This window comes from Pieris rapae, chromosome 17 (genome assembly GCF_905147795.1).
Source record: "Pieris rapae chromosome 17, ilPieRapa1.1, whole genome shotgun sequence".
NCBI lineage: Eukaryota > Metazoa > Arthropoda > Insecta > Lepidoptera > Pieridae > Pieris > Pieris rapae.
Window position 1 is genome coordinate 1,745,700 of NC_059525.1, and position 26,585 is coordinate 1,772,284.

The window sequence follows — 26,585 nt, forward strand, 5'->3', positions numbered from 1 at the left end:
AATTTAATTTCTAACAGTCAATGAATGTCGTGTAATAGATTACCAGAACTTAATTTGTGATTTTATGTGAGTAATGAATACAAAATAAATACTAAGTTATATACTAAATACAAAAATAACACAAAAAAATCAGTGGTACAATTAGTTACATAAATAACAAAAATCTGCACAATCCGCCGATATAAATAGGCATGCAAATGTACATACAATAATAGTCAAGTTAGGCATTTAAAATATGTGTCAAACTTAAAATCTAGATATTCCTTCACGCTATAAAAACACTTTCTTTTAAGAAATAGAATTAAAAGTTGTTATATATTAAAATCGCTCTATATCTTTTTTTCGTTGCAAAAAATACATTTCTGAACGCTTTTATTCATAGGTACTGATAAAAGGGAGTGCAAGGATTCCGGTATTTAGTACAGCGTGGCAGTTTAATAAACAGGGATACCTTATACACGGTAAAGTACTTCTACCAAATATGAGCCCCATATATTATTATATATATATATATGACATTATTCAGTTACAATCCAATGCGCTATTATTAGAATATTATGGGTATATCATGTCGATTTGGAACCTTAATTTATATACATTTGTGTTTAACGTATCGTACGTAATTAAAAAATTTACAGTTACGAAACCATTTGAAATGTTCAAATCGTATCGTATTTCTTATCAACCGTGGAAATCGAGGGAGCCATACTTGTTTTCGACCGAACCGGCTTTGTTTTAAAGTAATAGATGATATTTAAAATTAGAACGATGAAAGTATAAATGTTTTAATTGGCGTTAATGGAACAATGCATTTCGTACACAATAAAAGTCAAAATGGCTCTTAAAAAAATGTTCTTTTACTAAAGTGTTTAGTGATTCAGTAATATCCTATATTTATATCCTAAATGTTTGATTGGTGAATTATTTGAAACTCGAAAATCGTAATTTCTCATGTCCCAGCAAACATTTGAATTCTGCAAGCTGACTCGCTTCTTCCAATACAGGAGTTTGTATTTGACGCATTCGGCCAATCGTAAAGTTTATTAAAGTCAATCAAGCTAGTGAATTCGATCTACAGAATCCTACATAATATATGTCTGCCCGAGTGCTACTGTAGGTACACTTTCTACGTATTTGAAATATTTTCAAATCTTTTAAAATTTTATCTCCCCTCCTACGTTAAAGATTGAATTAAGATCATTGTTATCTTCTTCCCTATTTGTTTTTCCTTTGATATATGTGTGATAAGTCTTATATATGTGGTAATAGTATTATCTGAAGCTAATATTCATTAGGCGTGACAGAGGCCACACAGAGCGACCAGCTTCGCGAGGCGGCTGTGCGCGGTGAGGCCGAGCCTCCAGAGTGTTCGTGGTAAACGAATGAGGAACCTTTGAGCAAATCAAAAACCTGACACTCGATGGCTCGGGCGCTCGGTTGCTCGCCTGCGACACGTCCACACTAACCCAACTGCTGCAAAAGCCTCGCGGGGCTGCCCGCTCTGTGTGGACGCGCCTATTTAATTTTAACAATATAGAGAGGAAAATTTGACATTTATAAATGTCACTATACATGTACTATAACCACAAAAAGTTAATCTATACTCTAAATCAGACCTTTCACGACCCATGTCGATGAGAAAACATGCATTGTATATAATCTTTTGTCTAAACAAAAGGTCGTATTAAATGAAGGCTGTTGTTTAATTATACCAGCTTTTGTATAAGTTTCGTCTAACATTTCGACATAATTACGGAAATTAAAAGGTATTTTTCGTCATTAATCATCAAACTTTTATTTTGTTTATAGTTTTTATTGTGTTATACAGTTGTTATGTAGTTCATAATCGCTGGTATTAGTAACATTTATGTTTACAACTAGCGGACCCGACAGACGTTGTCTTGTCTGTGAATATAGATTTCGAAAACATTGATGTTTCAAGACACCACAGACAATGACTATCGTTATTTTAAATGAATTTTATTAAATAACTCCGATCGATCAAATTATTTGTTTTAAATGATATTCATTTTTCTTACATCCTCTTTGACGTTATTTGCAGCTCGCATTCTGTCAATGTTATGTCAAACACCATAATGCTACATCAATGCATGGAAATAAAATTTGCTTTTTCTTTCATAAGATCCTACTCCTGACAATAACAGACACAACAAAAAAGAGTTAGTGAAATCCGTCCAGCCGTTCATGCGTGATGCTGTAAAAATCACAAGATATCTATACTAATATTATAAAGAGGAAAGGTTTGATTTTTTGTTTGTTTGTTTGTATGAATTGAATAGGCTCCGAAACTACTTGGCAGATTTGAAAAATTCTTTCACTGTTGGAAAGCTACATCATTCCTGAGTGACATAGGCTATATTTCATTTTCAAAAAAATAGGCATCCTTACTAAAATTACGATAACAACAATTGCTGTCTTCCGCGCTGCACCCGTGGGTGGCGCCGGGAGCCCCGTTACGCCCGTGGGCTTGCGGGGGGTATCAGTTTCGCGCCCCGCTCAAGGGCGGGGTGGTCGTTGTGGCGGGCCTGGAGCGGCCCTGGGTCTTTTAGTTGCTATGTAGCGTCTTGGCTGCAATGTTGTTGTGTGTCAGCGGGGGTGGAGAATGCGTAGGTACTTCTTCAGGAATCGGAGTCCTCCTCGCGCACTAGCTCGCGCGGGAAGGATCGGCGGTGGTCGGGAGGCCTGGTGTGGAGCGGGGCGAGATTCTGGAGGTGCTGGAAGCCGGAGGCGTCCGCACGCTCGAACATGCGTCTCGCCAGCGCGCTGATAAAGTCATCCAGGCTCTCCTGTTTGAGGTCACGTTGAATGGTGGTATTCCTTACGTAGCGCGGCGCGTCGACTATACGCCGCAGTGTGGTACTCTGCACGGCCCGCAACCGACGTCGGTGCGTCTCGGCCGCAAGCGCATACCACGCGGGCGCCGCGTACGTAAGGTGCGGTCTGAGGTATTGCTTGTAGAGCGCCAGTTTGCGCTTTATAGGCAGCGACGACTGGAGCACAGGGCGTAGTTTCACGGCAACCGCCTTTGCGCGGCCCGTGGCTGCAGCGATGTGGTGGCGCATTGTGAGGCCTCGGTCCAATGTGACGCCTAGGTAGGTTGCTTTGGGGCGCCACTGGATCTCGACCCCTTGTAGCTGGAGCGGTGGCGGGAGGTGTCGCCGGCCAAAGACTATGGCCTGGGTCTTGGCGGCATTTGCGGTCAGGCGCCGCTCAGACAACCAGGCGGGAAGGGCATCCAGCGACCTCTGCAGCTTGACGCCTGCGTAGCGCGCGTTGAATGCCGTTGCGATGTAGGCGGTGTCGTCCGCAAACAATGACACCGCACACCCCGCAGCGACTGGAACATCATCGGTATAAATAGAGTACAGGCTCGGTGACAAGCAGCTGCCCTGCGGGACCCCCGCGGTGATCGGCCGGCAGCTCGACTTCACCCCCTCGACGGAGACGTGGAACCGCCGGTCGAGAAGGAAGGAGCGGATGATAGCCACCACGCGCCGCGGGATGTCGGAAGCGAGGAGCCTGTGCACAAGTCCCGCGTGCCAGACCCGGTCAAAGGCTTTCTCCATGTCGAGAAATACTGCAGCCGCCGCCTCTTTCTTGTTAAGAGCGGCGGTGATGTCGTGCAGTACTCTCGACAGCTGGAGGGTGGTGGAATGTTCACTTCGGAATCCAAACTGTTCGGGCCTCGGAGTAAAGTGTCGCCTGATTGTCGGCAGCAACATGGCCTCGAACAGCTTGGATTGCGTGGCGAGTAATGAGATAGGGCGATAACTCGCCGGGTCGAAGACGCTTTTGCCCTTTTTGGGCAACATGATAACTTTTGCCTCCTTCCAGGCTTCGGGGAAGTGTGCGGTCCGGAGGATCGCATTGAAGAGACGCATAAGCGTCACCACCGCACGGTGGGGCAGGTGACGCAGTGCTGCGTTTGTGATACCGTCTGGGCCGGGGGCCTTCCTGAGCTTGAGCCGCGCTGCTTGTTTCTTGACGGCGCTCGGCGAGAAGAACAGCACCTCTTCGTCTGCCGGTGGAGGGGCGCCCAGCTGCTCGGCGACGGCGGTCTCGACCTCTAGCGCACGGGCTGGGTCCTCCGCAGGGTTAGGGGAGAACTGGTGTTGAAGGTGGTCCGCGAACAGCTCGGCGCGGCCCTCGGCGTCGTAGCGCAGTGTGCCGTCTGGGTGTCGCAAGGGGCGGATGGGGTCGGCTGTGCCACTGAGACGCCTGCAAAGGCGGTGCAGCCGTACCCAATCCGTGCTGGCCTCATCAAGGCCGCGGTCCCACGACTCGGAGGCGTGGTCGTTGAGTGCAGCCTTGACCCGATCGGCGAAGGCGTGCAGTTCTGCACGCATGCGCGGACAGCGGGTCTGTTGCCAGCGTCGACGTAGGGCGCGTTTGCGGCGGATGAGCGCCAGCAAACGGGGCGGCAACTGTTTGTACGTGGCTGGTAGAGGACGCTCGGTGGTAGCTGCGTCCAATGCACTCTGTAACAGTGTGGTAAAGGATGCAGCAAGTTCGTTAATAGCCGCTGGGGTGACGGGTGGGCGCGGCTGGGGTGCGTCATTTAGGGCTCGCTCGAAGACCCTCCAGTCAATGCACTTCCGGCGAAGCGGTGTATGAAGTATCATGTTCGGTGAGGAGTTCACCAGAGTGACAACCACGGGAAGGTGATCGGACCGGAACTCGTCGACGATCACATCCTGCGTCATCTGGCACGTCAGTCCCTGGTGGACCACGATGTCAATGGTGTCCTCTCTGTGGCTGGCTTGATCGGGGTAGTGTGTCGGCACGTCTGGGCCGGACACTGAAAAGTCCAGCGTCTCGGCGTCGTGCAGCAGGCGCCTACCCCTCGGGTTTGAAGTTCTCGAGTTCCACGCCGGGTGCTTCGCGTTCCAATCCCCAGCTATGACGCAGGGATGGGCTGCAGCGAGGAGCTCTTGGAGATCTGTTGTGGTATACCGATTGTTGGGTGGCGCGTAGACCGCGAAGAATCCAGTGGGGCGACCTGCGAGTTGTAGCTCCACGCCGAGGGCATCGCATTCGGTTACCACCACATCTGGCAGCAATCTGTGTGGTATCCGGCGTCTCACCATGACCGCCAAACCACGGTAGGCGTAACCACGGGCGTCGACACGGTGCTGGCGGTAGACTTCGTAACCCGGCATGCGGAGTCTAGCTGTGGCGGCTAGGTGCGTCTCACTGACCAGGGCGATGTCGATGTCCTGTGAGCTGAGTACATGTTTTAGATATGTGACCTTACCCGCGAGGCCACGCGCATTCCAGTGTAGGAGCCGGAGGCCCCCCATCATCGTCGACTGCGGCCTCGGGTTGGGCCCTTGAAGGCCGATGCCGCTCTCCTGAAGAGCGCGGCTGGGTTGTCCCCGGCTTGTACAGCCTGGAGAATATTGGCGATCGCCGACAGCGCCTCCTCCATTTGTGGCCGGCGCGCGCGGGATCTGGTGCGCGAGCGCGAAGATGGTGCTGTGCGAGGTGGTGCAGTGGCAGCGCGTTCATGAGCTGGTGTAGGTGTAGTCGCTGCGGTGGCGGCGCGGTTGGCGACGTCGGTGGTGACTGCATGGAGCGCGGCAGCGCGGCTTGCCTCCTGAGCGGCAAGCGAGGGTGGAGCACGACCTCGTCTGCGGCCACCACGTCTTGTGCGGTGCCGCACGGTGATGAAGTCGTCCGCTTCGCCTGTAGGGGCGACGCCAGACGTCGAAGGAGCGGCCGCTGATGTCGCACTCGGGGTCTGCTGAGAAGTTTCTTTTTGTGGTTGCTCGTGGCGTTGGCGCAAGGGGCGAGAGGGCGCAGTTCGGGCAAATGTGCCCGCGCGCCGGTTTTGTTCCTCCTCCTTGCGGACCGGGCACGACGAATGGCAGGCGGGGTGTGGGCCCCCGCAGTTGGCGCAAGTCGCCGGCACGTCCCTCGGTCTCGTGCAGTCCGCCGCGCGATGCTCCCCTGCGCAACGAACGCACGCCATTCGTCGATGACAATTAACCGAAGAGTGCCTAAACGATTGGCAACGATGACACTGTGCAGGGCCCTGCTTCCCGCGCCAGGCTTCAATCGTTACCCCTATCATGTAAAGCAGCTCGGTTATACTGTAAATGGCAGGGGTGATGTCAGGTGTTCGCCGCAGGACGGCGAGAAAAATGCACCCTGGTCGACCTTTTCTGGCACGAATTGGGCGTATGTACTCAGGCTCGTATCCAAGGGCTCGTAGCGCCTGGGCCAGTTCCTCGGGGTCGGTGGTGACTGGTATTCCCCGGATCGCCACCTTGAGGTCCTGCTCCGCTGGAAGAGAGTATGAGAACCAAGAGACCCGGCGGTCCTCCTTCTCCAGGTCTGTGAGGTAGCGCTGGACCACCCGGTACTCGTCAGCTGTTTCGGGAGATATACGGTAGCCCTTACCGTATGCCCTGGTGTTGGCGGAACGTCCAAGCAGTTGGCTGATCCTCCCCAAATGATGTACATAATTGGGGAGAAACTCGATCACAATGGGCGGATATGATGGCTTCTTCGGGGCCACAGGGGCCCTGGGGGGCTGTGCGTGGACCGTAGGTGCGGTCACCATCGCTGCGTATGAGGAGGGCGCCACCAGCGCAGGGGCGGCGTCGTCGTCAGCAGGAGCAACGGGAGCAGCAGGTCCAGGTGAGGCACCGGTGGCACCAGGGGGTGCGTTGGCGTTCCCCGCCCTGCCAGCCAAAGGGGCGGCGGGTGGCGGAACAGTTAAAGGTGGCGGCTGGACTGGAGGTCCCAGGTCAAGGCGGCGACCTGGCGCCAGCCGAGGGTCCCCAGTGGAACCTGGAGTAGCTGCTGTGGGTGCCACAGCACATGGGCGCTTTGCCACAGACTCACCTTCCGAGCCGGGGTCAACGGCTGAAAACGGGCGGCGTACAGGGGTGGCAGGGGTGCGCGCTGGGAAGCGACACTCGTCGCGGATCAGCGCCAACTCCCGCTGCTCGGCTTCGGTGAGCGGCGACTCTAATATGCCGCTGTTGCGTAGCGCTTCTTCACGCGATTTTGCGTACCGGGCCATAGCGCGCAGCATCCCGCGCGACGCGAACGAGCATGCGGCTGACTGAGCCAAAAAGATCAAGTCTGACTCGAATGCCGTCCGCGGCGAAGACGCGGCACTAGTACCCGGGTCGCGATCGAGCATTCGCAACAGTTCGTCAATACCAGAACACTCACTATTTGTTACGGACGCGCGGCGTTGGCACACGGCCCGCGTCTCGGTGACATGCGGCGATGTCTCGGAATGTACAAATGACGTCACAGTAGACACAATTTGTTGCGGGGCCCGCGGGGCGGGCGGGTCGGATTGTATGACGCTATCGGTGGCGCGAGGCGATGACTCAACGCTCAGGAATGCGGTCTCGGCCGGCGTAACGTCGGTGGCACGCCGCGATATCGCCGCTCCGTTTGATGACGTCACGGCCGACGTAGCGACGGAAACTTGCGGGGTGCGGTGAGGGAGGGCTATGCGTACCGTTTTCTTAATCCTAGCCGCTGGAGTTAGGTCACGTTTTTGATGCGACGGATGGCGGTCCCTGGGGACTTCTAGGGATCGGCTGCGGCTCGTCTGCTGCGAAGCTGGCTCCGCAAAGCTGTACAAGCTTGACGCAGCTTGCTGCTTCGCTGCGGGCGAGCTGTGCGTTGTGTCGCGCACTTGGAATGATGGTCCGGCTGTGGCGGCGGCTGCCTCAGCATCCGCAGGTGGCCTCGCTCGACTGGCATAGGAGCGTGGGCGCTGCGGGCGGGGCGGCTGCTTATCATCGCCGATCTGCGGAGTGCGCTTCATGTTATAAAAATAAAAATAACTTAACTGAAGCCAGGAGGCTGTCACGCACGACCCGAAACTACCGGTACATTGCGCGCTCCACCGCTTTTCCCGAATCCCAAAGGGTTACAGGATAGGCGGCGAGCGGGCGTCACCAAATAGTAGCTTCAGCTGGTTTGTGACTGCACCTCAGGGCAACTATTACGTGCTTTTCAATAAAAGCCGCGATAGTTAATAAAAATAAAATCGGGTCCGAATGCGCGCAATCCACACGTGCGTTGCGTTAGACAGCCGGACTGCGACCCAATTACGATAACATTAACATTTGTTTATTATTTGATACAATTCTAACAGATGGCGCTGAGTTAAAGGTAGTAGTTTGGCAAGACGACGTTTGCCAGGTCAGCTAGTATAATATATAAATGAATCCCTATTAATGATTAAGCTAATTTAAAAAGGTGACTAGACAGTCGAACACACGGTAGAGATTTGTACTTAGTAGACACGTCATCTTGTGTTCAACCTCCTGCTGTTTCTTTCAAACCTGGAAAACCATGTTGTTACTTACCCACCTCTAATCACAAATGTTTGATCATTAACTTCCTTATCAAGACAATTGATCTATCTAAAATATGTAACATATCGGGTAATTGAGCTAAAACAAATCCTTTTGTTTTATGTACAATTATATACAAGACCATATCAAAAATATCACTTTGATTATGCACCGTTTAAATAACCAATAGCGAAGGAATTAATAGGTAGACAGCTGCAGATAATGGGAGTACAGAGAAAGTTCATGTAGAGGCAGCGAGTTCCAATCCTAGTTATCTAACAGTTTATAACTTTATACCACTTACGTTCCGGTGTCATATCGTTTGATTAAGAAGCTTTGTGTAAATGACATAATATGTACGGCATTAAACCGGTAAAAATAATATATCAGTATTAAAATGATTTACTTTACTAGATTAAAGTTATAGGTATTTGTTTAAATGTCTGAGCGACGTGTTGAACAAGGAAACATCTGGATCGGAGTATCTGTCTCCACCGGTTTTTGTCCAGGGCTTCTCTTAACTGTTCTCTTAACCTACAGTTTGACGAAAGATTTACGAATTAAAATTCAAAAATCATTTATTCATGTAGGTACCATAATGTACACTTAGAAACGTCAACAAATATTTTTTTCTCTTTATTTTACAAAATAATACAGTATATCACAAAATGTTATATTAGAAAACCGCTGTGGTTTGTAATGTTGTATGTTGTTGTGTTGTTGTATTGTTGTATTGTGCGTTGTAATGTAACCATAGCAGTCTTGTTTAGGAGCGCGACAATTGCATGTAAAAGTAGTTTTTTTTTAAATTTATGTTGGTTAGTATTAGGCTATATCTATTATCTGATTAGGTAGACTATTAATTATTAGCCGTGGCAGCAAATACTAAATCTTAAATGCTTCTAATAAACATTGAATGCTTCTAATTCTACATTTACTGCCAGTTCTCAAATCAAGGGCGTAGAACGGAAGAGAAGAACTGGCAATAAATACAGGTTAAGAGATTTAAATTCAAAGTTAATAAATGAATTGAATGCGTTCAATTAATTGTACAATTGTTAAAAATGCAGCAATAGCAATGCAATAAGAAACTTAAATCAAATAGCTTATTCTAGCTTGTAGTGGTTCATATAAAAAATTGTTGCGATATATTACGATAATGGCCATGCACATATACAATAAATTCCATTAACGTGTTATACAAATGACGTAGACAATTTATATCTATAAAGTAATTGTTAATTTGTTTTATGTATAATTAAAATTTATTAATTATCTTTGATGTTACAGACTTTGTTAATTAACGTAGCAAATTTCTTTAATATGATACCTTTACTAATAATAATACCACGAATAACGTGTTTCTCAGGTTTTACGTATTTTTCTCAAAAGGAAATACACAAGTCTAGCAACAGTTTATTATGACTGTCAGAAAGAAGGCCACAAGAGCTGGAGGCTGATCGATGGACCGATCAAGGCCTTTGCGAGTATTACCATCAACCAGGCGCAGAGGCTGGCTGAAGACAGGGGAAATTTTAGTCAATTGTGCGGCGCCACTTACACCGTCTTCAGAAATGAAGAGTGTGACTCAAAAAGAAGAATTATGTAAACGACAGTGATTTTTTTTACGGAACAGTTACAGAACTTCAATAATTTTATTTAAACTTATATAAAGTAACGAAGGAATCACCCTTGAAATTTTGAGAGCATGTTAGTTAAATTTTTTGTATTCAGTAAGACCTGTTTTAGGGATAATATGTTATTTTCTTAAAGTCTCGACTTCACAAAAGCCTCTGTATAGTCAATACTCTATTAAGCAAAAGTGCAAATGAGTCCCACACTTGTATCAAGAGCTCTCTTGTCAGTTGAGGATAATCCTAATGAGTTATCTTTGAAAATATATCCACTTCCGATACGATGTGAATTATCCTGCTTCTAACTAAACGTAGTATAAGAAAATTACAAGTAGTAGATCAGTTTTCGAAAAAAAAGTCAAGTTTTACTTCTTACGTGCATACACACGCACACATTTTTTTCTTACAAGAAAAAGATAGCGCATAACGAAAAAATGTGACGCGTAACCTAAACATGTGACGGGTAACCGAAAAATGTGACGGAATTTTTTTTTCCAACGCCGATAAGAAAGTTTCACTTCAAAATGTATTTTATATCCACAAGTATTGCAAAATTAAACTTGTATGAAATGTATTCTTTGTTTTGTTTCTCATTTCTCAACCATTCACAATCATCAATGTGTCAGAGCTCAACGGTACAGCTAGGTTCTTATAAAAATTGTAAAATTTATTATAAGTTGTTCAGCCTTCTCGGAAATACTAAAATTTTCGTCGTAAAACGAACGATCAATGTTTTGTTACTAATTCAAAGAGCATAAAATGAAGCTGTCGCAGTAAAGTACAAACTAAAAGGAAAGACATTTTTTAAACCTGATAAGGGTCTCATAATATACGTGAATTTTATACGATACTTTCGGATCCTATACGACATCAAACAGAAATCAAATGATGCGTCCACAGACCCAAATAAATAATGAATGAAGTTAAAAAGTAAACAGTGTTGCCATGCTTAGCGTACACCCCTACATGTTTAAAGGATTCGAGAGTTTTTGTAATATTAATCTATGAAACAGTTAAATCCACGGAGCTGGACGTGCGTGCAAGTGTTAGTATCCTGGAATGTATCTATGTACAAAAAATAATAATAAATATTCACTCAAGAAAATAATGAAATTCATTAACAAATTCAAAGACTGCTTTCTTTGGATTTGTCTGCCTTATCTCTTATTAACTATCTATTTTAGGTATTCTAGCAACAAAATATCATGATATACTATCATCAGTCTCTTTTTTGGTAATTTTTTTTTTTTGGTCAATTGCTGAACGTTGGACTCCTCCATTTTCCTCCAGTACAGGCCGCAATGGCTCTGTGTTTCCAACTGTCCACCTAATATGTAAGCAGTCGTGCCGGTCTTTTGTTCTGCCGAGGAGGATCCCTGCTCAAGAAGCCTGCGCGTCCATCGGTTACAGTTAAATTTTGTGCCCAAGCCTGATATAGTTGCTATTATTGTCTGGTTCTTTTGATGTTTGACATAGCTATAGTTTTGGTTAAAGTTCATCTTTAGGCCTACCTTCTCTGGCTCCCGACTTAGGTCGGGTCCAACCCGAATGTATGTTATGTATTACCAAATACATAATTATTTTTACCATAGACATTTTTAACAAAACTGAAACTTTAACCTGCGAATTGTAAAAATGTTAGAGTTATTCAGTGCGTTCAAAGAGAAAACTTTAAACATGCTTTAACGTAATGACAATAGGTAAAAGATAGGAAAGTGTTAACATCTATCTGTATTAATGTGTAACTGATGTCACTTGAACATTTATATCAACCTGCTTATGGCTTCACAAAGTATACTCCTTTTAGTATCAGTGAAATCGCAGAGATGGCGCTGTAAACAACTTATCTTGTTATTTTTTGGTAAGTTTAAAGTTGTTTTATTTTAGATTTTTAATGCAAATTTACATAATTATTTTCAGATGACTACATTTCGAAAAACATATTATACCAGTATTTTAAATAAGCGGGTCAGATACTAGCCCCATACAAAATTCTGGTTAAAAAATCTTGGGGATTATTAACTTACCGCGGTGGAAAAGTCATTGCGTGGGGAATGGTTCACTTGGCAGTCTTGGTATGAAAAGTGGCAGTAAATTAAAAGCTTATATTTTAATATATGATTTTATGTTGATGAAATTATGTTTAATATTTTTTTCATTTTATGTAATGCAACGAAGTGTTAATAAATAAATAAATATATAACGTTCATGATTGTACTTTATGTATATGTATATTCTATGTATTTTCAACCGCGTAGGGTCGGTCTGTGGTGCCGTCAAACTAAAATAATTGAATCATCCATATTTCCACTGAGATATGAATACTATTCTTCGGGATTTTAATTTTACATTATGAACTTAATTGATTTTATTAATTGAGTAATTTTTGGACCCGTACTGTATAAAATAAAAACCCGAATTATCAGCTTACTGTTTGGTTATCGCGAGTATTATACACTTAAATTTAACTTATTTTAAAAACAACGTGATTTCTTTACTTCATTTACATTCACAGTAGTTGTAGTCCAAAAACAAATTTATAATTTTATAATAAATTCCCGTTCATTAAAAGGACAATGGTGAAAACGTGATATGAAAGACGCAAAACGTAAGTTGTCATTTTTTTTTAATGAGGTGAAAATGCGCTTACCCAAGCTCGGATGTTGAGCTTGACGCAGAGACTATGGGGCTGGATCTAAACTGAAATCCCTCTGTTTTACAGAGAGGTAGCGACATCCCACCCACTAAAACACCTTAGCCCTTCACTCGCCTTCAAGATGGGCCCTTGTGGTTAGCCAGGCATTCTACTCAAGAACGTTGTCATTGCGTAACGTTCTGTTCATCAAAAAACAAAAGACGAACTAGTCGTCTTTTGTTTTACGCTTTCATCACCAGAGAACTTTTAGTGCGCTTATTACGTAATAATACATTATATAACTAATTATTAGAACAGAAAATAGCCGCACAGTTCACGCTGAAATTAAGCTGTCCTCAATTTTGTATTCGATTAACTGTATTCCAATAGATAATATCAGTAGCGAAATACGCCCGGATGACAAATAAATCACGCGCCAGTATATTTATTACCTGCGAGTACCGCAACGCTAATCTGTACCAAATTAGTACGCTAGATAGGCGTAATGAGCCGTATCCGTGGGTGGGTGGAATTTACGAGACGACTGTGAACTGTTTTTAGTCTTAATTAATGGCACAACTAACTGGAGTCTGCGGACCTATGAATCTTGCAAACCAAATAGCTTTGTTTTTTTTTCTAGTAATTGCGTGGCTAGTATAATTCTGCATATATAGAATTCTGAATATATGTAAAAAAAAAGAAATTGAATGTATGCTCCCGAAAGATAAAAGGCGAGTTGGACGACGTCCAATCTGGAACAAGCCTACGTCAGCAAGGTCTCATCCATATCATAACTCTGCCCCAGCATGTATCATATTTCTGAAAGGATTACGAATGTTAGTATAAGAATTGTGGTTTTTAAACATAACTGTTTATGTAGTATGTAGTTTACTATGGAAAACATTTATGTTAATGTATGTTGTGAGAACAGGTTTGGCCTAGTGGCTACGGCGACTCTCATCTCTGAGGTCGTAGGTTCGATCAACGGCATAAATGAACCCTTTGAATATGCCTTTAAAATTCACTTGTACCGTAAAGGAAAACATCTTGCTTTGAGATAAACCCATAAAAGATCGGCTGGTGTAATAAAAGTCGAGAGAATTGGGTGGCCACAATATGACTCCAAAGCGGATTATGATTTTTCCCCGAAACTGTGGAAACACTGTGGGCTGTGGCAACGTCTTGTTGAAACCATGCCTTCTTACAGTTTCGGTACAAAAAAAATATTCGTCTAAAATGCCAGTCGCTCATTGCACCTCGAAGAAAAATAACCCGATGATTTTCTTCGCCGATACCTACTACCAGAGTATAACAAATTTAATATTGTAAATACATCTACGAAAACAGATTTCTGAAAATATAATTAATATTTAATTTACTATAGGAACAGATGATGTTACTAAGTAAATAATAGTAAATTACATGTTCAGTATGAAAATAATTATAGCGATCGCTCATTAAATACTACATGTATTCCTATCATTAAAATAAAGAACGAATTTCTGTTAAATTTTCATGAATGTGATTTTAATAAATCTCAAACAGAAATGTAAACATTAACGCTACTTTGATATTCATAAATTAAAATCTAATATTAATGAGTTTGAGCTTCAAGTTCACTGACCGTTTTGATATCTGAAACGAAGGCATATGACTCTTGGTATCTACCAAAAACTTCTTAAAGTTAGTGAAAAGGAGTAATGCAAAATTTACTTTATAAAGACGAAATATTATAAATTTATAAAAAACAATAATTACACTTTACATGTGAAAAGTATTACATTGCTATGTATGAAGGTTTTATCGGCCTAACAGAACGAGTGGCAATGCTAAATTTAATACTTCACGAATTTAAGATATCCATTATACAGGTATATGCACCCACCGAATCCGCAAAAGAAGAAGAAATAGAGGAATTTGATAAAACTATCGAAAAAGCTATGGAAATAACACATAAGAACATTATACTAATGGGCGACTTTAATGCGAAGGTAGGGGCTCCTAAAGAAGGTGAATACTTAATAGTGCATCAACATGGGGACGGTGAAAGAAACGATAGAGGACAGAGACTTGTCGACTACGCACTTGAACACAATTTAACTATCATCAATACATGCTTCAAGAAAAACCGTAGCCGGAGATGGACGTGGCGATCCCCAAATGGACAACACAAAAATGAGATCGACTATATACTATCGAACCAACCAAAACTATTCAATAACTTTGAAGTCCTGAATTTAAACTATCCGTCAGACCACCGATTAATTAGATCAACATTAAAAATAGCCAAACAAAAACAAAGTAAGACAGAGACAAATGGGCATCTTTGGGCATCTTTGGAGGAGGCCTTCACCCAATAATGGGGTTCCTACAAATTATATTATTTAAGTATACTAAAATCTAACCAAGCTAGCTAATAATACAATAAAATAATGTAATAGTAAATATTATCTAGTAGTAAATATGATATATATAGTAGCAAATATTATATAAGTAATATATTAATAACAATAAATAAAATAGTTTAATAGTAGGTAAATAATATAGAAAATAAGTAAAAATAAGATGGTATTAATTTTAATTAGATAAGTAAGCGCTTGGAGATGGGCCAATGTAAAAAGTTATATTTGTAGGAAATAAAAAGGCTTTTTTTTTATTTATTTTTTATGTATGAAGGTTCTTGCCTATTCTTCTCTATATGAAACTACATTTTGTATGAGGCTAGAGTAATTTTTTTACTTGAAATATGTGCCTTTATTATATTTAAATGCCTTTAAATGAGCCTATTTGAAACTTGTTTCTAGCTTAAATACATATTTATATTTTTTTAACATAAATTTTATAACAATAGTGTTAACATAGGTTCGTCCTAAGCTCTTTTGTTTATGAATAAGTATTAACATGAATAGGATAATCTTTTAATGCAATTCCGAAACTATTTATAGTTTTTAGTCTAATCTCAATATTAAAATATTAATCTGAGCTAAGAACATGCGCGGTTGCAAATAATAATAATAATAATAAAATTAATAAATAATATAATAGTACTCTCAAATCTGTAATATGCACGTCTAATGTTACAAGGAACCTCCTAATTAATTTAAATTGGCTGTTTCACATTGAACACAAGGACCTAATGCAAATGTGAGGGTAAATTGAAATTCCTAGCGCGTCGAGATCAGGTAAGAGATGATTGTTTAAATTGCAATTACAACGATTACAATGCAAAAATACAGAACATTTATTTAGCAAACTTTTGTGTGATTATAAATCAATATTGTGTTAGGCACGCATAGACACGTATCAAAACTTTTTTGACGAATATAGATGCGACCTAATTAATCGTGGTCGATATATCTCTTTCTGCTGTAACGAGAAGTGATAGAAGTTTTAAACTTGATTTAAAGTACGCAAGTAATGTATGTCAATTTACCTTTCTGAAAAAGCATCCATACTGATACATTTATAAATTATTTAATATTCTTTATACCATCGCTAATTGTTTTGCTTGAAAGTGAAGAAATAATAACCTTCGGATTGTAGTTTTTGATGTAATCTATTAAACATATGTACAACTATATAAAGAAGTAATAATAATAATATTAACGTGTCGTGTAATTTACATAGCGTACATTACTCACGTACTCTGAAATCTAGTGAGTTAATTTGAACTGAGAAGAGGACTTGTTAACAGCAACCGGATGGAGTATTTGCCGCCGCCTCGCTACTTCCGGTGTCACTTCCTGCACAGCTTTCCACTTCTGTTCCCCTCACAACTTCAAATCTTGACTTACATTGCTTTTTGGAACGTTATTTTTCTTAATTCCTCATGTAAGAAGGAGAAATCCTGTTTCTTTCAATAGGGCAGAGACATTCTAGCATTTTGTTTGATACGAAAATAAGTAGGTGATCAGCCTCCTGTTTATCATAAACTGAGACGTGACTGACACGTCAGTGTCCTAACGACTTTTTCTGTAAAAACACATGCAAAGACTACAGATCGAATACTTCACTGTCTTACGCCCAAACCCAATAACCTCTCTCAATCCATGTTTGACCATCTCAGATTGACATCTTTATCCAAATATTGATAAAATGGATATAATATAATAGTAATAACGAATCGATGGATTATAATAGCCATATGTCGATACAATCTATCCATGGTAGGTCAGATCGGTGTATGTGGATAAACCTTTGTATGAAAATGACAGTTCAACTGTGACAATATCCTATTTTAAGATTTAAACTTAGACCAGTTTTTAAAATAATTATAAAACTATCTAATATGTTTTAAACGTTTGTACGGTTTTATTTGTTTTATATTGATTATCAAATATGAGTGTAAAGAGCGAAGAGACTGCATTCGATCCGTCGCCAAAAATCGAGTTATCGAATCGTTATTGGGATGCAGATAGGCTGATTTGATAGACTGTCATGGTCTGATCCCAGATTGTTTTCAATCTGAAATTGTGGATTAATTATGGCTTCGGGCGTTAAATACGACTGTCAATCTTGAGAATCACATCTTTAATGGCTATTCGCCTAAGTTTGCTGACAAAAATAATTAAATTTTTAACAGCTAATAATCACAACGATTACCCAACTTACATAAGCAATCAAACAAGCTGAAATTAAGACCAACACGGGTCCGAAACGTTTCAATCAAAGTTCCTCTATGCATTATTCAACGGGCAACACTCGGGCGTAGTAATTGAAATGCGCCAAACGGCCCGCACCGGCTCTTTGATGCTAATCGCATTGACACCTCGCATAAATCACTATAAGCCCTACGGAAATATGTTATTATAAGGCCTACAGGGCTCGAACTCCGGACTCCATTGATTCAACTTTAAGACATAGCGTTACCTGATATTTCAACAACTCGAAGTGAAACGCGGTCGAGTCAAAATGATGCTTTTATTTTTTAGATATTGTACGATTCTTGGGTGATGGGTGCTTTACTTATTACAGTATTTTAGTTTTACTCTATATTAACCACTCGCCTACAACAATAGAATATATGCGAATGAAAGCTATGTAACAGTCGAAGAGAGTGTCTATGTCTTGCCATACCCCCGGGGAGTATCTACCATGATTTGGTTAACTGCTATGAAACAAATGACTACTTTGTAACTTTTAAAGAGAGCCTGCATCTGGCTAAACTCTCGGGGCGTAATTCATATGATTGAGATAACTGCTATGAAACGAATGGCTGAAATGTAACTGTTAAAGCTGAAACTAAGAAAGTAATGTTTTTGCAAAACTTGATCAGAACAAGTTGTTTAACTAACATTTAAATCCCCCGACAGCCATTCTTGTTCACTCTTAGTATTACGTGTATAATCTGTTTTTTTTCCTTAAAAATATTCTTCATGATTCTGTGGTTTAATGAGTGATATATTAACTTCAATTGCTTTATTTAATAATAAATTAATCACAAGTGTTTTATAACTGACACTTGTCATAATACAACACAATTAATAACAATGAAAACATATCGAACAGAAAAATGTTGTGAACTATTTAATAGGATGAGTTTTTTAATCAATCGCTGATTTTTACGGCGCTTGAACAATCGCTTTTTTTGGAGTCATCCATCATCTATCTAGTATATAAATCTTCGAACTTATTTGCAAATCCACGTCTTCAAGTTAGTGTTTACACTATTTTTCTGTATTCACTCGTTTTTAATAAAAATAAATTCAGTTTTAAAACAAGTTTCCATTCGCTAAAATTACATTGCTCCGGCCATACAATATTATTTGAGTTCTCTACAATAGTTCGGTTTCCCATATTGAGTATCAGTAAAGGTGTAGCCTCTCAATAAAAATCAACAACGTATGCAATGTGAAACTCGCGTGGGAATGAGCTTACAAGCGATTGCAAAATTCGCGTTCATGTATTTTTTATTTTGTAAGAAGGTTTTGCAACGGAAATAGAAATCATGTGGATATTGCCTATATACTATCAATATAATCATCAATCCAGAGAAAGTGCGTTAAAACCTTGCATATGTGATGAATTTACTTCAATAGAACGTATTCGATTCTTCAACCTTTAACTGATAATACTTTGCGTATAGCCAAATTGATATATAGTATCTATTAACAATGTAATTCAGATTTATATATAAATAAACACGAAAATTTAGCTGTCAATTACTTATATAATCAACTTCTGAGCAATACATAATCTGGCATAGGCGTGTCAATAAAATACTGCTTCAGTGGCTCTAACGCTGAAAAATGAACACTTTATTACCCATATCATGAAGTAGCAATGGATTTACTTTTTATCGTTAAACGATTAAAACTTAACCTATATGAATGAATAATACCATTAATCATACTTTGTTAATTTTAACGTTGAACTGCTAAAGTTGCTGTTTATCGATAAGTTTATTAGTGCTCCGAAATTGAAAAGCTAACACAAACTACAAAATAATTGAAAATAAATATCCATCAAAAGCCAACTGTCGTTTCAACTGCCATAATATTCACAATAAGAACCGTCGTGTTAAGTACAATAATAAACCCCTCACAAAATATATATACAAATGGCCCTCAACTTGCCTGCCGCTTATTCCCACTCATTAGCTAATGGATATTTATTGCGCCATCATTATTCCGCGAGCTGGAATCAATTCTACTACATTACTAATTTGTACGTTAAACTTTGCTGGAATTTAATCGAATTAAAGTATCGGAATTAGTTTGCATTCACGTCAATCGCGTCGCGTGCGATCGCACGAGTAATATGAAGTGAATGTTCGAATAATTAAATGTTTTGTTGCTACAAATATTTATCGCCTATTTTTAATTACGGCATTGGCAGAGGAAAATAACAAAGCAATATCGATCGTTTCACAGGAATAGCCTAGGATAAATATAATATGGTTATTGCAATTGACGGCATAAGACGTAGATCTGTTTAGTAATATTATAGAATTCAAATTAAGTTCAACATAAATTATTTACTTAATATTGATTTGAACTACATTCCAAATTATGAAACGTCTAATTCAATGAAATAGGAAAACCTAATTTACATCATGTCATGGATTAAAAAAACTGTTTTACTAAAATACACCTCCAATCTTCATTGTGATACGTAAAATGACATGTGATAAATAAAAGAAAACTGCGTTTATTCCAGTCTTGTATTGAATATAAATTTATTCTTTGTTTAACCACATATAAAAAAAATACCGATAGTTTATTGCCAGTTCTTCTCATGCTTTGTTGAATTCAGAACTGGCAGTAACTTTAGATTTAGACATTCATAATTTCAATACACCTACGTTACAATTACAATATGAATAAATTATTTAGTTGTTTCATATTACTCAACGAGCTTTAAGTTTTTTTTTAAATTTCTTTACATTTTAAAATAATATAATCACATAATATTACATTAGAAAGCCGTTGTGTTTTGTATTCATGTAACCTATCTTGTTTAGAAACGCGACAAATGAATATAAAAGTAGTTGTTAATTTAATGTTGATTCGGTTTAGGCCATCTAATATCTGAATGGGTACACTATTTATTAGCTGTGGTAAAGATATATCAACGTATAAAGACATAAATGTTCAAATTTTCTCGTGTGTATAGTTACATTATACATAAATATAAATAACAACATCACTGTACAACTACAAGATACTATTAAATTTAAGAAACGGGCAAAATGCAGTTCAGGTAATTCATTAACGATACCGTATACGAAACGGATGGGAAAAACATTTCTAATTACAAAATTCCATCCCATTTGATAGGGCAAGGCTTCCCTTTCAGTGTACATTGTAAATGGAATCGTTTAAATATTTAGTGGATGTTTAACAGGACGTTCCCTGTAGAATGGTGAGTTGAAATACTGATAATATATTGTATTTATTCATATATATAGGACATTAAGCTTTCACTGCACTTTTAAGAGCCCTATGTCCCCGTTCCAAATCCAATTTTTTTTTATTGGCCGCTCCCGTAGGTTTATGCATGTTAATAATAATAATAAACCCGTTTATTGAAGCAAAATATATATTGCCGTGGGCATACACAAATCAATAACTTCATATTTAGGGCCTGTTTCACAATGTCCGGATAAGTTCCATTTAAACTATTTATTACTTATTCGTAGGATAAACAGTATTTTTGCGTTTCACGACTGTCAGATAGCGCTATTTGTCATGAAACCCGAAGTTTCTTTATTCGGAACTTTTATCTTTCGAATAATTTATGTGTTGCATAGCTATTTGGCACTTTATCCATACATTGTGAAACAGGCCCTAAGTATAAAACAGTAGTATTAAAATATTACGCGTGTAGTGTAAAATCCAACATTGTGTACCGTAGACCTTGAACTAAGCTCTACAACGTGCCGCATTACACAAAATACTTCCTACCCCTTATTCAGCTGAGTTGACATACCTCGAAAACATTTCCTACACAATTTATATAGAACTAAGTTTAAACTAGTATATATCTTATTTCTAAACAATAATTCTAAAATGTTGTGGCTTCATAATGATGAGTACGTATATCTATTAAATATCTCATAATAGGCAGAAAATATGTAATATATTCATATTCTTATATCTTTCTCTAATATATAGAGATATATAGGGATCTTTCACTAAAAATAAAAAATAGATAGTAATAATTAATAGACAAGCCGGTTGATTTACAGCTTATCCTTCGACGTAGGCATCCTCTATATATAATATGTAATTAATATATAATATAATTTATAATATATATTTATTATTTAATACTAACAGCTGGACGAGGCGTATAATAAACATGGTTAAAATTTGTAAGCACACATTATCAAATCACCCCCGCTGATATTGTTGGTCCGGCACGTGTCTCATATTTTTACGACAGACACAACCAATAAAGTTTCCAACGATTTCCAATATGTTTTGGCGATTTTACGACCTGTGTCCATCTAATAAGTTGTGAATCTTTACTACTGAATATTAAATTTTATATCCAATCTGCTTTTTGCAACATTGAACTTTGTCGTGAATTACATTGTTTTACAGTTTTTTTATAGGTAATAAAAATAGACAAAAAATTCGTTTGCGTATTGTATAAAGTTAACATGAGTCAGAAAAATTAAATAATTTAAAATTATAGACGGAAGCCGTGTTGTATTGACACTCATAATTTCGTGAAACAGTCAACTTTTAAACCACTTAAAGATTTGCTAAAGTATTGTTAGTTGTTTTGCTAAGATGTTAAACTTTTGCGTTGATAATTTGTAGTGAAAATTACAACGCCTCCAATGGTTCAGCGCAAAACTATGATTTCTCATACGAAAACATCACGTATTTTACTTTAGGTAGAATATTTTTTTTAACTATGATAAAGGAATACTATACATAGAGAATAATGATTCAAATTTGTTATAACAAGAAGTCTGATACCCCATAAAATAAAATGAAATAGGAAAGAATAGAATAGAAGAGAACAGAATAGAACAGAACAGAGCAGTACAGAACAGAACAGAATCAGAATAGAATAGAATAGAATAGAATAGAATAGAATAGAATAGAATAGAAGAGAATAAAATAAATAAATGTTCAAATACACTGGCCCCTTCTCATCTATATGGCTATCTATGGAAATATCAAAAAGGTTAGTCGACATCACAGGAGACCGAAGAGCTGACAGCCCTCGGACAAGAATTAGTCTAGCTATTCAAAGGGGAAACGCTGCCGTATCTTCGGAACCATACCTAAAGGGACTTCTGTTGATAATATATTTTAGTGACTTTATTAATTAAGTTTAATTATTGTTTTTCATTTTTAAGTGAATTGTTGAAATTAAAACACTTTATTCCATTGTTATCTTAAATTAAATGTCAATCATATACATAACATCAATATATATTTATTTTATTTTTATGGTAAATATATATTGATTGATGTTCATCTACCATGTGGGCGATTAGGAGTATTTGAAGATGTTTCTAATTCTTCAAATAGGCAAATGATTTTATAAATAACTTATTATAGTTAAATCGCGTTAGTAATTAGTTTCAGTGTACAGTGGTTAATTACACCAATTAAATTTGCATAAGCTTCCGTTAACTTGATAACTATTATAAATTGTTCCTTTTACCTTTGCACTGTCGAATCATATTAATTAATATAAATTACGTGCACGAATTATTTATTTGAAATATTAATATAGCAGTTACCTTCTGGCAGTGTTAGTGGCCATATGAAGGCAAAGGATGCAGTTCCTGAGCATCAGATGAGTCGTCTGCCCCTAGCTTCCTGTTCTATAAAAAATGCAAACATGTCTGGACGAAGCAACCTTATTTCTAGTGTGATTGTGTAGTGAACGATTTTGTATTGTAGTCATCTACATTGTGTTAAATATGTTTCTTGTTACTTATTACTTGGAATTGCTATATTACTATTGGTAAGTAAAAAAAACTACGTATTGCACCCCGGGAGTGCCGGCAGAAGTGATAACTTGAATATTAACATGCATTTTTTTTATTTTGGAATGGTTAGGGAATAACTTTGCACAATTTGCTTTAATAATACAATATTTATTTATTGCGCTATCGTACACAAATATGACAATTTACATTACATTAAATACGCCGTGCCAGCTGTCAACTCTGAATTCGTCTTACTAATTTTCGATCAGGTCATGTGTTTAACATAACGTTTAACATTTTTTACCCATTCCAAATCCATTCAAAAGTGTACAACGCCGCTAAAGAAGTTTTCATTTAAAAAAATACAAAAGTTTCTACTGTTAGGCATATTAATGCCATAAGATGCCTGTCTAAATTATTATTAGTGGTTGCCTGGAAGAAATCGCTCGAAAGCGATAAGGCCGCAGGTTGCCCTCCATTTCATTTAACTATGTTAATTTTTTCTATTGTAATGTAACGAAGTGTTAATAAATAAATATTTTAGTTCGAGATTACTAGGAATACTTTTTAGTTACGTTTCTTGTTTATTTCTGTTTTTTTTTTGCTTTTATCTCTCTTCGACAGATTTCTATCACTTTACATAAGTAGCCTGGAAGCAAATGCTTTTATTGGCTGTTTTGATAAAAGATTGTTGAACTTTAGAAATTACTTTTGAAAGAAATTTTATGTATGTTTGATTTATTTCCTTAATACATAGTTGTTGCAACACATCTCTTATGAATCTTCGCCTATCTTCTAAATCCAAATCATTAAAGTGGTAAAAAAATATTTATTAATGCAGAGGTTGCGCAAACAAAGTCGCGGTACAGTCTAAGTTTTATAGAAGAGGCTGAGTTTGTGTTTACAAAGCGACCAACATTGCTGACTCGCAACAACTTTAACTTAAACAACTAGGTTTAAGATTTAAAACATAGGCGAAAGTCGAAAATCGATTTTAATGTATTATTACCTATATCAAAAAATCTGTTCAATACTCAACAATTCAGGGGCGTACTAATTCTTAAAAGGCCGGCAACGCACTCGCGAGCCTATCTCTAACCCTCTGGCACAGTGTCTATGGGCGGCGGTATCACTTGCGGGCCCGTTTGCCCACTATTCTATAAAAAAAACAATTTGAGTGATGTACAACCACAATTATTTTCGTATATTAACACAAAGACTATTAAAATATATACATATATATAGTTATACGCATTCTGTCATATGTACATAGAGACCGTATAATCAGATTATATTTAAAAGAAGCATTTGTTTCCATTACTGTTAATATTATAATGTAATTTTTTGTTAGCACCTGTACCCCCGAATAAATAAAATCGTTTTCACAGCAACGGTAGTCAATGAGTGACTGTGACTTCCAGTTTACTATTTAGTAACAAAAAACTACATAAAGTCACAAAAGTAATAAAGAAATATGACATAACTCCATGTCATTATTCTACAAAGAATCAAAAACAGGATCTCCGCGAGATGTGCCATCGTGACAATAAAACTGCATCTAAGAGCAACCGGAACTATGCAATCAAACTAAGAGTATGTTCTGTTATCTCGAATGTATATGTTGATAATATTGGTACACAAAATACGTATTAACAATTTTATAGGGTCGATAAGATTTTCTTATTAAATTCCAAAATTATATTTTTACGAAATATTCTAAAGCTTCTATCTTAGACTAACTAACTCGGGTCCATGAGGGCAATGTTTGTAGAAAGGCCAATACTCAGTACCTACGTCTAAGAATTTAAACAGGTGTGCAGTGCCAATGTAAATAATTCTTAGATCTAGTTTAAATTGGCTTTTTTTCCCTCAGATAAACATTCGTTGTCTTTTCAGTCTAGAGTGAGTTCTAGTTCTAGATTCAGTTCTAGAATCTTTAACTTTTATTTAAAGAAATAAATTATAATTAATGTGATGAACGTATAATTACATTTTATTAAATAATATATAATTTTATTTCTAATAAACGCATTTTTTAGTATACAGCGTGCGAATTGAAAGTTTATTCCGATGTTTTTAATTTATTGAGAAATAATTCAGTCCATAACAACACATATTATACAGTATTAACAATTTTCATAATCAACATAATAACAATAAAAATCATTAAAATGAATAAATAATATTAAAACAAATTTAATAAGTTTGGTCCCTGTGTACTTTTATCGCTGGCAGCATTTCCTCGCCGTATTACGATACTTATTAGTTGGCAGGAAAGTACTCTGGGGTCACCGGTACTATCTACCGGACACTAACTGTTTATTACTCAGAACTATTTTATATTATATTTATTAATCTTCTCTCACACATAAATTATCACGTTTATACCACAATGACATTGGATATTATTTAATCGTTCAAATCACTAACCATTTAGAATCAATTATACAAATGACTGCATTGACTGAGATTAATAACAATTAATAGTTTGGTATCAGTTTTGCATATTCTATCAAAATTTTACAATTTAATATATGATATTTAGTTTCATCAATAAGTAATATCGTATATCATTGTCCTTATCTAAAGCAGAAGCACGTCTTACCTTTTAGGAAATATTATTATTTTAAATAACAATATTAACTATAGCAAATATGTAAGATATATTAATCCTAAATTTATAATACTTCCATAAAAACGCATAGATATGACACAGTACATATCCTAGTAGACTAAAGCAATATGAACGTAGTAACTCTTTAAGTCCTTCAAACCCTATTTATATATGATGCTCTGAAAATGTGGTGTTGGATTCTTAGAATTCATTGAAAAGATAAAAAACAAACATGTCCATAGTAAGAAGATTACTGTTAAAACACACAGTTTTCGATACTTTTTTAACTGACATTTTTGAACATGTTACATCGTGGAGGTGTATAAAAGTCTGAAGTCCCTAGAAGCTGGACACAAGCAAAGGCCCCTACAGGTCTTAACATCCAGCCACCAAATCTTGCTGAAGATGGAGGGTTGAAGAGGAAATTGAGTGGCATCACAAACACCACCTTCAGAAATGTAGAGCTGAACTGACAGCATCGTGAAGAAATGGTATATGCAAAATTGACCGCGTGTGTTTAAACAAAACTATGAAAGAAGATCAAAAACTTAGAGCAAATTGAATTCATTTGTTTTCGTTATTTTCAAATGACCAACCAAAGGGAGTAAAATAAGTGTTTATTAATGTTTATAAATCGCTTTTCACCAAACAATAGTTAATTTGGAGAATGAAATGGCACAATCACTATCGAATACTTAAACAATGCGATGATTGTAAGTTATGTGCGTAAACAGGCTAATTAATTGCCTAACAACCTAATTCATAATTCAGGCGCGATCGCTTTGTATAGAGAATGGTGCGTGGTTTCCAACGAGTTAATTACCAAATCCATGTACCAACGGTACAAAATACGGACAGAAAAACAATTTATCACACTTTTATACAATTATGTGCTCAACCCAAATTGCCTCTTTGTTTTTGATATGTTAACTTTTACTAACAGTGTAGTTCT

General features: G+C 38.4%; 1 protein-coding gene across 1 annotated transcript; it reads left to right on the plus strand.

Moving 5' to 3' along the window:
- The first annotated feature begins 14,407 nt into the window (after window positions 1–14,407).
- LOC123689931 (craniofacial development protein 2-like) lies at window positions 14,408–14,980 on the plus strand. Its single transcript, XM_045632016.1, has one exon. The coding sequence runs from the start codon at window positions 14,408–14,410 to the stop codon at window positions 14,978–14,980; it is 573 nt and encodes a 190-aa protein (XP_045487972.1).
- The last annotated feature ends 11,605 nt before the right edge of the window (window positions 14,981–26,585 follow it).